Below are 15,439 nucleotides of genomic sequence, written 5' to 3'. Positions count from 1 at the left end.
TGCAATGACTTACTTTAAAGACACATCATATTTTCTAAGCAAAAGGAGGGTTTATCTCTGCTCCTTTCAAGAATACTGATGTGCAGAGTACAGACACATCAACTGGGCTCAAAAAAGTAAGCGAAAGTCAGAAGCTACCTGATCGCAGAAAACCAACAGGCATTTCTTATGGATTCAAACTGTGTAGAATAAAGTAGAGTATCGTAATGAAATACAGTAAAATATGTAGATGATATGCACCTTATAAAAACAAGCTGTTGTACTCAACAGATGAGCTTTGAAACGTTCCAGCTAAAGTCTCTCCTATACGTTAAATCATCTAGATTTTTTTTTCCAGACTGTGATCTAAGGTGTAGCTAACTCTATATAGTGATTTTTTTTCACATATAACTATACAAAGTTAGCCCTAATACTATAAAATGCTAAATACTTTCTACTTTCATTAATCCTAAGTCACTCAACATCTCAACAGGCTGCCAGTTTCTTCAACCATGTTGTTAATATAATTAGCAAATATGCAAGCACAAGCATATATACAGGAATCTACACACAATTTTTTGAATTTTTTTTACTGTGAAAATATTTCATTTGCATCCAAATTCCAAGCTGCTATGGAGATCCAAGTGTTGACTGCTTCCTTTTCCAAAAGAAAAATCAACATCCAGTTCATAAATGCTCTGAACAAAAGGTTTGGAATAGAGTTATAAACAAGTGAGGAATGTGGTGAAAAAGTTCTGCAGTTGGTATTTTAAGCCCATTACCAAACGTAGCCTCCCAGGAATTCCTTGTACATACAATTTTTTTCTCTTTTTTTTGTTTTATATGCAATGAATTTTCTAAGTCACTCTTTCTGATTTCATGCTCAGCTCTGGCAAACAATCTTACATTTGAAACTTAAGAGCATGATTTGCAATACACCTGCAGCAGTTTTACACTGATAATAATGCTTATATGCATTACTGCTAACAAATTAGCAGTAAATGAGAGGTAGAGCGTGTGCATAATTTCTTACAGTAGAATCAGAGACCTGAAATATGACATGCAGTCCATCTCCTGGGGACAAGTACAGGATATTACCAGCACTCTGTTTTCACACCTAAGATATTTGATACAACTATTGGAAAACTGTCATCATATTACGTAACTAAATAATAGTTATGGGTTTTATATATATATATACAGACACACATATATATGTACTATGTATTACACAGATTTCCAAATCTTCATTCGCGAAGCCTAGCCATGATTACACAGATATAAATATGTTTATACACCCATATATATAGATATATTTCCAGCACCTTTCCCAGTCCTCCAGTCAGAGACACAAAGCTCAAATTTATTGGATTTTATAAAACGAAACTGCATTTGTCATCCCTTAATCCTTTCTTGCAAAGAATCTCTTTCCACTGCACCGGTTCCCTATGCTTATTAAGCTTCCCAACTACATTCAGAACTCAGGATGTGTATAAGCAGAGGCTCTGCTGTAATGGAGCACAGAGATAAGAGTGGCTTTGTCAGTACTACCCCTGAAATGACGTGTACAGTTCTATGCATTTCATTACCAGAATAGCACAAGACAAAACAAAAGAGAAAACTGATAAAGAGCTGCTGTTCAAAAAGGAACAACAATCATTGCTCTAAGCTGATGTCTAAAATCTTTAACTTCACTGTAGATAGCTCTATTGCCTTGGTTTGCATCCCTTGAATAAGAAAATTGATGCAATATGACACACCACAGTAAAAGTTGTCATTGCCCTAACATGGCTGGATCCCAAGAAAAATGACCTCCTGGTGTGTGTATCTAACAGAAGGTTTAAGAAATCTGCAGGATCAAAATGCAGCTTTTGCTTAAAAGTGAAGGAGAGAGAACTGAGGTTAGAAAGTGAAAGATGAATTAAGACTCCAAGGTCTTATTTCAAGTCTTGCCTTCATACAGACCTTTAGGGCCTGGTCCACAAAAGGATTAACTATCTCTTGTCAGGATATAAATCTAAAATTTAGAGCTTTTAAGCAGATGCTCAGCTGCTCTAATATCCACAAAGCTCTTCTTAGCTGCTGGAAAAATTGTGGCAATATGGCTATAAAACATTTTCGGAGCTATCGGACATTCACACATGCAGCCATCCCCAGGATCTAACTACTGAAATTCATTTTAAATAAGCATGTTGAATGTGCAGCTGGCATCAGAGACTAGATCCCAATAAAATACAATAAACAATATTGCTTTTATATGGATTTCAAGGCAAAAGCAGTAAGTATCAATAGCAACTGATATTCAAAGAACATCATACAGCTGGGCCTTCATTAAAAGTCTGCTTTTACAGTAGTCCAAATGGCATTTACTTAATTTGCTGTTCAGACTCCTAATTAATTAGCTTTAATGGAAACTAAGCAATGTTTGATGTGGAAAAAGAAACAAAACTGCTCAAGTTCTTCGGGATACTTTAGAAATTTTGTGTGAATATAATGTTCTTACTTGAGGACTGCCAAGCCTGGCAGGTCTTAAAATTTTTTTAAACTATCTGAATAGGTAGCTTGTGTTTGGACCTTTGCCAGCTATGAGACAGGCCAACAGAAAACTTGCAGCTTGTTATCAGGAAGGAAAGGTCATCTGGAAGGCAAAGAAAAAAAACTCTCCAGGAGAATAAAAGAATCTACTAGTAAATGAGGTATAGCTGACTGGGATTAATTTTTCCTAAACTATTGGGTCTTCGCGTTTGCTATAGACAGCACTACCAGAACACTCATTCTTTAGCAGAGAATTGTGTAAATACCTTTTCAGAGGAGGCAAGATAGGGAAAAAAATACTGCACCAGGTTTCTCAACTCTTCCTGCATGGAGCCAGATTTACTACTAACAGAGGGAGATAGACATACAAACGCTGCTTTCATCTTTAAACAATCCTGTTATTAGAATAGAGGTGCTGCAGGCACAACATCTGCAGTTTGTTTTACCATCTGTTTCTAAAAATATCATCTTAGTGAAGGAGACTTTTTTTCCTCTCTCTCCAAAACAATTTTTGTTTGCTTTTTCTTTCCAAGGGAAAAGTGATGGATTTGGAAAACAGCATATGTGGAAAAGATCACACAGCCTCAGGGATGGACTTTACCATTGCTATTCAAAATATAATGAAAAGCTGTGAACAAACCAACTGAAGATTCTGAAAAAACTGGCTCAACTCCTGTGATAAATGTAATCAAAGGTTTTAGTCTGCTAACACAATTCATACAGAGCTAGTGACAGATGTTTTCTATAGAGAAAAGTACAGTTTAATGTTCTGAAAAACCTAATGGGGGGGAAAAAGAGTTGAAAAACTGAAGTAGTAAGAAGCCCTCAAGTTATTTACAGGTGAAGGTTACTAGTCATATTTTCAAAAATGAAAAAAAGAGTCAAATGTACACAACACTTCAAAACTTTCTACTTTGTTTTGTAACTAGATACTTTGCTAGAATATGATCTTTTTTCTGGTTTTTTTTTAAGCATCAATTTCAAAATGAAAATGCACTGTATGACAAAAGTCAAATTTTGCATTTCAGGAGTTAAAGAACATTTTCTTGTTTTAGATATGACACAGAAAATTAAGAATAAACTAGATGGAATTCCCACAGTACTTTGCCAGCACCAAATCCTATGTTTTTATATAAAAAAAAATAACTAGGGTATGAACATCTTCAACTACCTTTCAGTCTCTGAATTCCTTTTGGGCTTATGTGGCATGTTTAAGCACATGAAGTAAAGGGTGTGAGAGATGGAAATGTTAGAAGTTAATGATTCAAACAATCTATCCTCTGCAGAAGCAGCAGGTGCTTTGCTGAGGCCAAGTTTGCAGCCCCCAACCAAAGGGGAGGAGAGCTTTTTGGATGTGTGGTGGTGAAACCTTTGATCTGCATAAGAACAGCCCAGGGGCAGAGGGGGTGCACACCCACCACTGAAGGATGATCACAACAAACCAGCCTTTGTTTAGCAGCAAACGGGGTTTTGAGCCAGATAAGGAAAAAGGTTGATAAGAAACAGATTAAGAGACAGATCCTGCATAATGCCTTTATGTCCTCCCTCCTGATGAAGCTCAGGTGTAAAACTCACCCCCTCCACCTTCTCCCCTCCACCTCCCTCGGAGGAAGCATTGGAAAATTTACACTAAGCCTGAAGGTACTCATCCTTTCTGACAAGGCACAATTGGCTCAACTAGCAGGCCTGAGAAACCCCAGTCACATCTTAGAAGGGGTCATAAACCATCAAAGACGCCCAGAATGTCCCCAGACTCATTTCTGGCGATTTCTATGAGAGGACTGCACATGATCCACAGTGTTGCAGGAGAATGCTACCCATTAGCTAAAGGAATAAGAAAAGATCTGGTAGTATGTCCAGTTTACTGCACAAAAGAGTACTTTATTCTGTTTCAGATACACACCGCACTGACTTTCTCTCCAGCTGTCAAACCTTCTTTAATCCTTGCCACAGGTCTGTGAGAGTCCCCAGTGCCCTGACAGAGGCAAATGATTCAGAACCTCACCAAAGGCACCTCTGTGCTGCAAGTTCAGATGTGTGCTGGAGGTCCTCTATTTCAGACTGTGCCTAGATGTCAAATCTGAGTGTCACACTTGCCTTCACTCTCAAAACACCTCCCCCAAATGCTAGGATGTCCTAACTCCTTTCTGAGTTATACAACAGCCAAAGGCTTGAATTAACAGAATTGAAAAGGAGTATGAGAAAGAGGAGGAGGCAAGATTCAGTCTATCCATTCCACATTTGCTTGTAAAGCTCCTAAACAACTTTATTCTACTATTTCAGTTCCCCAAAATACTTCTTTTAGCCAGAACATAAACATGGCATTAATGGATGTGTAAATAGACACACATGTGCCAAGAGAGAGCATGCATGCATCCACATGTTTTGCAATATATTAATGATCTGTGTTTTAGCAGTAAGAAAAAATAGCACACAGGAGAATCACAGATTCTAGGGGAAATACCAATCTCCAGGCACTCCACAGTAGACTTATTACTGCACAGAGAGAGGTCAGGAGAAGAAATTAAAATTATACTTTGATACACTGGAAAATACCCCAAACTATTCACAGGACTATTTTTGCTCTTTTCATCTGTCAAATATAAAATTTATGAAGCCCCCAAGATTTCAGTAGTGAAAATTAGTAGTTGCTAAACCTAGTATCTAAAACCTATCATACTGGTTTCAGTACTAGGAAAAAACCCTGAATTATTGACATAAAAAAACCCCACAAAATTGCTGTTCATTTCTGCTGTCCCTCAAAGACAAAACAACTTTTCCCTCTTTTTGAGGGACATGCCTCTGACATTTTTTGTTCTAATACTGAGATGGAGTGAAACCTGTGAAGAGATAAAAGTGTTGGGATTTTCTTGTTGCTCTGAAATAAGTTTATTTTGAGATTTTGTACCTTTGTCTGTGTACTAGTCATAGTTCCTCTTACATGCCAAAAGAGCAGCTGATGATCCTTATAACACCACCCCATGGGACCACAGAACTTCAGTTTTTATGAGACTCAACAGAAGCAAAGAAAGAGAGTCCTTGATTGTGGCTCTTTTGTAAGGTTTTAATAATGTATTTATTAGCATAATGAAAATGCAGAATAAAATAGGTTCTCAAATTAGTAGACATCTGAGATTTCAAATCAAGTCAGTCTAATTTTTTTTTTTTTTTTGCTTCAATACTTAGTTTCAAAACTGGTATGGTCTTTGTCTCCTGTTCCTCACACAGCATTTAAGGTAAATAGTATTAAAGAAATACTACACATTATGTAGGAACTGGTATCTCCAGCTGCTTACAGCTGGGATAAAGCACAAATTTCTAGCACTTGTGAATAATAAATTAGATCTGAAATAGGCAGAAGGAAGGCAAAGTAATAACCTCTTTGACATAATTATTAACTTTGGTATCTCATTATATACTTTGGTTGAAAATGGAAGGAGAATATGTTTTCCTGTTCTACAGAGGTATTATTCCATGTGTTATAGTTCATGTGACCATCAGTGCCTTTGAGAGCACCTTTAAGGCACCCTCAGGTCTAGGCATGGTGATCAAAAGAAATATATAATATAAACCTTTAGAAGCAAAAGTGTATCTCTGTCCCTAGTATTTGTAAATGCTCAATATATTTTCTCTCTAACAGATATTATATATCTTTCAGAAATCAGATAGTTTCTTCTTGTTTAAAGGTAACTAATCAGTTGCTATAGACATCTAAGGGTCTAATATACATACATTTGCTTTTGATGCAAAATCTATTCCTGAGTCATGTGCTAGCTCTTCTTTACACTGAATGTGTCATTGGCTATTTTTATTTTCTTTGCCATATATTTTATGAAGCTGAAAATCAAAGCTAACAGGGACAAAAAGCAAGTCCCAGCAGGTTGAAAATATCATATCTTAGTATTTTAGACATGTGTCAGCTTGATAACATAGGCACAGCACTAGAGGGATTGCCAGAATGTGACAGTGCACATGGCTTTGAGTTTAGAGAACACGCTTTAAAAAAAGACTGGAAGGCATCAAGGGCAAGGTAGCCAGACTGTGGGTCTGATTCTGATCTTCTCCTGATCTTAAATGCAAAACCAGGGAAACCTACACCAGCTAAGTTAGGCTGAAGAAACTATGAAGTTTTTAAAGCAAAATTCTGATCAGGAGGCAAGTCCAAGTGATGTAAGTGCTGATATAAAAGATCTATATATTGCTGTCCACTCATGACATTAAATTATGTAGCCTGAGCATGGTTCATTCCATTGCATGTGTTAATTCTAGAGGAAAGAGTGATATTTAGTGAAAATAATGTCACACCAGAGATCCCTGACATGAAAATACTTGACTGCATTAGCAGATCAGGAGTTGTACCTACTGTGTAAAATACACAATAATATTACTTCTCACAACAAGTGAAGATAGCATATAGTATTAAAACCTAAACAATAACACTGTTTATTTGTACATTTTTGGTAGTTAGCAGTACTGTACAATTTTGGTGTGCTGAACAGCACTTTGCACCTGAATATCAGAGTCCATTAAAATACTAATTAAATCTCCTTTCGCTTCATCTCCACCTCATTTAGCTAGAAGTATTTCATTTACTCTGCCTTACAGCTAGGCAAATGAACAATATAGGTACAGAGTCACAGAAGGAATCAACCGCAAAGTTGGAAGTGGCACACCAGAGTTCAGTGTTTTTATTCTCGGCATAAAAAACTGAACCCTCAGCTTTTCCCCTTGTTCAGTAACAAAGGTCACAAAACCTGAAGCCAACAGTCTGCCCTGAGACAGAAAACAAAAGTAAGAACTAATTTTACAAGTGCCATATATCCATATAGATCTTCAGTGGGATAAAACCGAGCACAATGGGACCTTCCACAGCACCCCCTATGCCTGAGTGAGCCTCTCACTCCCTGCAGCAGAGGGACAGTCAGAGCCTAGCAGAGGTTAGTCACAGGCTACATAAGGTAAGTAAAAGTCACCATTCAGCAGGACACAGCAGCTTTACCACAGCCTGGAGGTTACTGTCCTGATGCCCAGACACTTGATTTACTCATCTCAATACTCCAATCTGAAGGTTACCCTGAACTTCATGATGTAGGGGCTAAAACTCTGATTGTTCTGCTCCAATAACCTGCCACTTGAGCTAAAAAAATGATTTTTTTGCTGTTAGTCTCGTAACAGGACTGTTCTGGTCTCTCTGCCAGAGGGCAGTATTACACAAAATTGTGAGCTTGTTGATTATAATACAATTTTATAAGCAGTTGCTCTATTTAAGCAATTGCCAAGAAAAAGCTTTAGATTCACTAGGAATTACTAGTTGTGAAAAACATAGAGATCTAAAATCTAAACCAGCCAAGCTTTAAATATTGATTTATTTAATAACTACACACAGTAATGTTTCTCAGACTGTATATGAATTAAGAAAACTGAACTGATTCCCACTGGTGACAGAAAAGCTATCTTCTTTTTATCTCTCTGCAAGTACAGGAAACATATCTTGGTTAAGTTAAATGAAATAATTAAATAATTCCATATTAGAGAATTGTCCCTTCACTTTCCTCTTCTGGCAACTCTTATCTTAAACAGGTAAGTCTTATATCATGCTCTTATGAGTAAAGTTCACAGCTTTCATCATCTCTTCTCTTCAGAACAAACTAACTCCTGCAAAACAACTGGAATTTTAGCTAGGCTAAAGATATATGTAAGTATGCTTTCTGTGATGTCATGATCATTATCCACAACAAAACTCTCTGCCTCTTCCTCCACTAACTTGAGCTGATCCACTGATGCCAGCTGATGTACCCTAATGCACTGAGGACTCCTGTGCCATTAATGTAGCTAGTCCATTCACCAGGAACTGAATTAAGGATACCAGGAAATGCACTACTGTACAAGACAAAGAATATTTTTTTATAAATAGTGTTTCAAGGCTAAGCAGACACCTGAAAACTCAGCTTGTTTTCTTCTGCCTTGCGCATTATTGCACATTTATGATGCATATGGCAGAAGACACTCCAGATGTGTTTCCATGGTTGTGTTCAAGTTATAAAAGTAAACATCAGCAAGCCAGTTTTCACCAGTATCAGTGAGAGGCAGACATCACAGTGACAAACAGAAGACTGAACCCATACAGTGAAGATGCACTACTCTTAGAAATCCTAAGTACATTCCTAGATTTTTGTCTCCTACCTACAAATGAACTATGAACTGTAGATTTTAAAAATACATATACACGGACATCAGCAGCAGCATGTGCACAGTGATATGTCCTTTCTAAGACTGCCTTTTATAAAAAGGCCTAGGTACATCCCATTTAACACACAGTCTGCACCCTGTGCAGCATTGTCTGGCACCTAAAGCACAGATAAGAGAAGTTCTTAGTCCAACACATCAGCATGTACATACAAATCCCCTAAAAAGCTGCAAAAGAAGTCACTTTAGCATTATGCCAGTAAGCCACTTCTAGGAGTGAAATGATAACAGAGTTTGAAAACTATTGAAAACAGAACAGCTGCAAACTTGGTTTTTCTTATGAAGCTCTGTGGACATCTTGCAACATTCATCTTGAAGCCACGGGGAGACACTCAGAATGTCATTCAAAGCTTGGTGCCTCTTTGTGGATCCCCCTCGGGCAGGTGAGGAGAGGAAGAGGGGAGGGGAAAGGGAGGAGGTATGACAGAGTGCTGAGGAGCTGAACACCAGCTTATGAACAGAGAACAGAATCACATAACAACACTGGGCCAGTGGACTCCAAGATACAGTGACAAGACAGATGAACACAAAGAAGACGCAAAATTGCTACTTGAGAAATAAAAAAAGAGAAAAAAATCCCCATAAAACAAAGTAGATATCTAACTCTGCGGCTGCAAGAAGCAGCCAAGAGTATTGGTATAACTCTTCCAAAAAGAATAAATTATAATGCAAATTAAAATCAAAACGATATCCCCCCAAATCATACACTACAGACTTGCTTGGTTAGCCTGAATGCACAGCTCTGATGGAACACAAGATGGCATCATCACAGCCCATGCACCGGTTAATGAAGGCCATGGTTAGTTACATCAGCTAAACTACAGCATGCCAGAAAAATGATCTTGCACTGACCCAGAAATAAAAGATACAACAGACACTCTGCATTGCAATAAAATTCTTTTTATGCCATCTGCAGTTTGTAGGGCTCTTTACGTTGGAAGAATTTTTCCTGGGAGAACTCAGGGGTAAAGGAGAAGGTTTTTCTTCTGGGTGATTTTTTTTCCTGAACTCAATTAAAAAAAAAGGGAAAAGGGAAAAAATGGAATAGAGATTTTGCAGAAGTTTAAAAGAGATAGGGAGAAGAGAAAATAAGAATAAAGGAAGGGTAAGACTCTTCATTCTTTTGCACACAACTTTCTTGGGATGTCCAAAATTTGGATTTCTCAAGGATGGCAAGAAAAGATTTTGTTGCCTTTATTGTTTGCAGATCTATATCTCATTCTTGAGATGATTAAATCATTATTTTATTGGAATAACTCCAAAAATATAAATTGAAAAGTACAGCGATGATTTTAAAAATTAAAAAATAGCGGTATGGCACGATTACGAGCCAAAAAAAAAAAAGGGGAAAGAAATATAAAATAAACTAAAATATCAATCACCAAAAATTCATGCGGCACAAGATGAGGTGAAACGATAGAAAATGTTCTTCAAATATATACAATGTATATATCCATCTATATATACACGGACTATGTGTGTATATATTGATTGATATACCTGTATAATTTTTTGTTCTCCCTGCCCCACCATACCCCAAGGCTAATTGGTAGATGAAATTATCAATTAAAAGTAAATAAATAAATAAAAGGAAGAAAGAAATAACTCTAACAGAAAAGAAATTAACGTGCTTTGTTCACCAAGATATAACAATATCATGCATCTGTCCACACCAGCGAATGCCAGGGTTAGATGAAGGCATGAATTTCTGTGTAAACATGTGATTGGATGATAGGGGCTACTGCTGATATTGGCAATTTATTACTTTAGCATATAGACATATATGCATGCTGTAGATATAGTGCATATATAGATAAAATATCCTCATGGGTGGGGCCTTTGGAGCTTACATAGGAAGAAAGACCAATATGCTGAAAACCAATCTCAGTATTCCTAATGTTAAAAAAAAAAAAAGAAAACCAAAATTCCTGTAAGTCACCTGCATGATTGGTTAGTAAAACTTGCTTGTTTGGTTTTGTTTTGGCTGTAAGATTGTAGCTAGGAAATTCCATCAAAGAAGTAATGCTATTACACCCTGGGACACCTTTAGGTCCATATGGTATTCAGCCTGTGAGATGAGAAGTCTACTTCTCTGAGTACTTAGAGGCATGCACACAAGTTTAAATACCATTTCTTGATCGCAACATCAGAAATGGAGCAGAACTCCTGCTTGTCAGAGGGAGAGACTGGGGGTAACTGGGCACTGGATTGTGGGGTATGTTTCTCTTAGAAGACCAACGAAAATTCCCTAGGTGCTTAAAGAAGGTTGATGCAGCTATGGAGGACAACAGCCAAATCAGCACTTCTCTTGGTTTCTTCAGTTAAGTTTTCTTCACTTTCAACATACTGGTTTTTGTACTGTGCTGGTTGTTTGGAGACTCTTGGAAGAGAGATTCTGCTTGTTTTCTGCAAATGAATCTCTAACCTAAACAGCCTGCAAATGGATGGGTACAGGCCAGTAAATTATAGATACAGACACCATACCTGTAGGATATGTGTCTCCTGTGGGTGGGTATGTGTACAAAACACTTTGTAATTTCCAGTGCAAAGAATTGTAGATTTTTGCATCTCTACTGCTGTCTGTAGTCCCTCATGGGAAAAGCTTACCAGTCTGATTAGACAATGCCAGCCTTATGATATATGAAGCCTTTTGGGAAACACAGAATAAGAAATTGATGGGCTGATAGGAAGGGAAAACTGGCAACTGCACCATGGAAGAAACACAGGATGTGTCATGCCAGGGAGCTAGGATTAAGCCCCACACACCATTTCAAGAGGTTGTATTATGGGCTTCAGGCTAATTGGTGAGTGTTTGGGTCTCAGTGTTTTGAATAGTCCAATGAGCAGCTTTGGCTATGATCCCAATCAGCTGCCTGACCACCAGCATCCAGCCTGCCTTAACAGGAACGAGGGCATGAAGAGACAGCAATAGCTGCTGTAAGGAAAGCATAATTATAATCCTCAAGGCTTTGAAGTCTCAGTAAGATGAGATTGTAGGGGTGCTCCTCATCTGACTGGAAAGAGCTAAATGCTTGCTTTCTTCATGATAGCACAGTGATTCCTAGTCCAGAGTGAAGATATTTTCCTACATATCTTTCATTCCCTGAGAGTGGCTGAGTGACCAAAACACCACCATGGAGTTGTGTTCAAAAGCACAATCTCAGGACCCTGGCTTGAGCTTTGAAGAACTTGAGTATTTGAGCCTTGGATCTCCCTGAAACAGGCTAGAAGAGAGTCCTGTACTCATACCAGGGAAAATCATCATGTTTCTGGCAAAGAAACAAGACACTTTTTGGCACAAGCTTTTTGGTACTGGGACAAGCATCATTTCCATAGGGACAAGAGAGGAACTGCTCTTGACTGTTAAGTAAATCCTTCTTCGGGGCAGATGAACAGTTTTATGTCCCCTGTATCATTTACATTAAGCCATTCTGGGAGATCTAGAGATGTAAGAGTATCTAGACTTGTTTGCAATAAGATGAATAGCGAGTATTTTTTATCAATGCACATGCAATGGTTTCTTTTGCATTACATAAAATACAAATGGGTTTTGCACAGCAGCTGTCATTGTCATCACTTAAAATAATTCCATATATATATACATATGTGTGTACAGGTGATATCTGTTGGCTGCCTCAGTCAGGAAAGGTCCTATTATAGTTCCTGCTTTTTAAGTGAATTCCCCAAAGAAATCACTTTTAGAAGAGGGGCAAAAAGTGGTAGCAGATCTGCTGCAGTGAATGTCTCAAGCCAGCCTGGAAAATCCTGAAAGGAGCAGAGTGAGGAAATTGCCTTCACACCAGCTTCTTTTAAAGAGATGCAAGTGTTCAGATGCAGATGATATACTTAACAAGATTCAGATCTTGGATTCAACAGTGAATCACTAGTAATTATTAAGTGGCAATAAGATCTTGCCAAATGGTTCTCATATGATATTTAGCCTCAAAGAGGACATGATTTTCAGCCTTTGAGTACACCAAAAACAAAGGCTTCAAAAAGACTCTGTGGAGTACTGCCTCAGATTCAGGACCAGGACCAAAGTAATATGTTTAGATACTGGGATTTGATTTTGACCATATGAAATCTGAAAATTTCTGATTTCCAGGGCCACATTCTCTGCTGCCCTTGTCTTGGTTATTGCACAGCAGGCTTATAGTGATGTGTACCATATCTCACAGCTGCAGCAGTGAGTTCAGTAACCTTTGCATTACTGGACTGTAGCACTGAGGGTGATAGAAGGCCAAGGCCTGGTGTTTGGCAGAAACTCAAGAGCTTTAAAAGCTACACATTATCACAGCAACAAAAAGGAAACTGTGCTGGGTTAGGTCATTTAATTTTCCGTTTGCTGTAAAAGGGATCAGGCAAGCCAGAAGGCAGTGACCTGTCAACAGAAGAGGATGAAGCAACTTCAAATGAGCCCAATTAAAAAACCCAAACACAATAATATTATGTTTAAAAAAATCCAAACCCACACACTAGAAAATACAAGCAGAATAATCTGGATCCTTTTTTTCCATTATGTATATATTTAAATACCAGATCTTGGCATTTGACCAGAATCCTTACTTGGCTGGTGAAGTGTAAAGGCAAACATATCTGCTCAGCCAAGCTAGCACCACTGGATTTCGATAAGCCGGCTCAGATTGCTTTAGTGCTCCAGAGCAGAATGGGCTGCGTGAGAGTGCTTTGATACTGGCTGTATTGCAGACACTGGATGCTCTGCAAATGCAGACAATAAGTTAGACAAAGAAAATGAGAAGCACCATAAACCTGTTACTTTTCCTTCTTATTATGATGGAATGTGTTAAGTTTATGCAAAAAGGACCTGCATATTCCTCCTTCTGGCGACTCTGTACACCAGTGCTTCTGAGAGCAGGAAAACTCAAAATCTGGAAGTGCAGACTTCATCAGCAAGGACCATCTGGGAGACTTATTTTTACATATAATCAAGCTAACTTTTATTCTCAATGCCATAGTAATTACCAAGAAAAGATTCAGGTTTCAGCAGCTCATGAATTTCACCTTTCTATGCAAGAGGAGTAGGGTGCAATAAAAGATACTGGGTGAAATTTGCAAGCATGTCTAGTAGTTTAGGAGAGAACCTTATGCAGATTTTCAGCAAATCATATTATTTTACACAGCAGATATTCAGATGTCTGTAGGCATTATAGCTGACAACTGTAACGTTTAGCAGGATTTTCAAAGGCAAGTCATTTTTACAAATCCAGTTTGTACCTGTTTGTAGAATCAGATATCTAACTGTGTCAGGAAGGAGGTATTTTTAGTCTGGAAATGTTGCTCTACAGCAATCTGAAATTTCATGCTAAACATCCCGTTTTACCAAATTTCTCTTCAAACTTTGATTTTTCCACCGGTAGCACAAGTTGGAAACAACATTGGTATTACAATTTCTAGCCATTGAAGTAACTGTGATTTCTGAAACAAAAATGACAACAATGTACAAGAGGAGGAGTCTGATAAAGACCTCATTTCGTCCTTTAATTGAAATACTTGGCAATCAGAATATAAATAAGAAAAGAAGTCTTGACATGTTAGTGAAGCTTTAATGAAATGACTTCTATCCATTCACTTACATATCATTTGTGGTACATTAGTTCTTTTAGCATGGTCCGATTAACCTCATGCCTCACTTCCATTATAATCACTGTGCTGGCATTTCATTACTACCTTTACTTAAACTCTCAGTACCCACACTGTTTATACTTCACAGTCTAGTATTATTTGGACTGCTTTTCTTCCAGATGGGGAGTTGAAAAACCCAAAGAAATCTATGAAGAAAGAGATGGGAAGCAGGCTGAGCTTTATGTTAACATCGGTCTCTGTGTCAGTGCCTTCCCTGCCATACAGGGAAGTCAAGGGTATGAGTGGAAGTTCCCAGCTACAAGGCAATGCCAATCTCAGGTTACTGCAGGACCAAGTTCTACCAAAAATGCAGGTACAGCATGACAAATTGAAAAGAAATGTGAAAGCACTAGCCTTGGGTGAATTTTAACATTATTATTGCGTTACTCGAATGGCTTCAGGACACTAGAAACAGAACATTTATAATACTTTCTTGGGATATTTTTAAGGAAAAAAAAAATCATCCCAAACAAAACAAAGCAAAAACAAACAAAACAAAGCCAAACAGAAGAACCCCCCTAAACTATTTATATGCTTCACTTTTAAGGATAAAAAATTCTAAACTCCATCTTTTTGTTTTAAATATACACAGAAATTCGATGATGTCTGTTCTCTATTATAGAAATGCTTAACTCATGGCAAGCCTCAAAAAAGAAGACTTGAAAAAGCCTGTAAGAAATAAAATAGACTGCAGTTGCCTGCTGGATATCACATCATATATCTCACCAGAAAGAAAAGCCATCAATATATCAAAATGTATCTGAAAAGGAGAACTTGAGTCAGTTCCACATGGCCAGTCCTTCTGACTCTTTAATGGATACATTTTGAAGCATCACTGCAGATAACAAGGCAAGAATTACTACTAATTTTGTTATGTTAGAACTATGTTTTGGTGCTCCCCAATTTCTCTGGGCTCACAGAAAACAAAATTAGTATAAACACATTACCATGTTAACTGTATTCAAAATCCCATGGACAACTGTAACCTTTAATATCTATCTTCAGAGCAATTAAGAAAGATTAAACACTGCTAATA

The 15,439-nt window shown here is 37.7% G+C and overlaps 1 protein-coding gene across 35 annotated transcripts in view; it reads right to left on the bottom strand.

Moving 5' to 3' along the window:
- Window positions 1-15,439, bottom strand: part of NRXN3 (neurexin 3) — a 996,746-nt gene that overhangs the window by 21,814 nt on the left and 959,493 nt on the right. Inside the window, exon 21 of one of the 35 annotated variants that reach the window (XM_064658879.1) lies at window positions 7,947-9,763. The exons of the other annotated variants lie outside the window; for them this stretch is intronic. Within the exon in view, the coding sequence (XP_064514949.1) occupies window positions 9,720-9,763 (44 nt within the window). The 3' untranslated portion in view covers window positions 7,947-9,719. Of the gene's footprint in view, window positions 1-7,946; window positions 9,764-15,439 lie in introns of those variants that run through there. 35 annotated transcript variants of the gene reach the window in all.

Source organism: Pseudopipra pipra, chromosome 6 (genome assembly GCF_036250125.1).
Source record: "Pseudopipra pipra isolate bDixPip1 chromosome 6, bDixPip1.hap1, whole genome shotgun sequence".
NCBI classification, from domain to species: Eukaryota; Metazoa; Chordata; class Aves; order Passeriformes; family Pipridae; genus Pseudopipra; species Pseudopipra pipra.
Note: the sequence above shows the minus strand (reverse complement) of the source record. Positions and strands in the feature narration are given on the sequence as shown.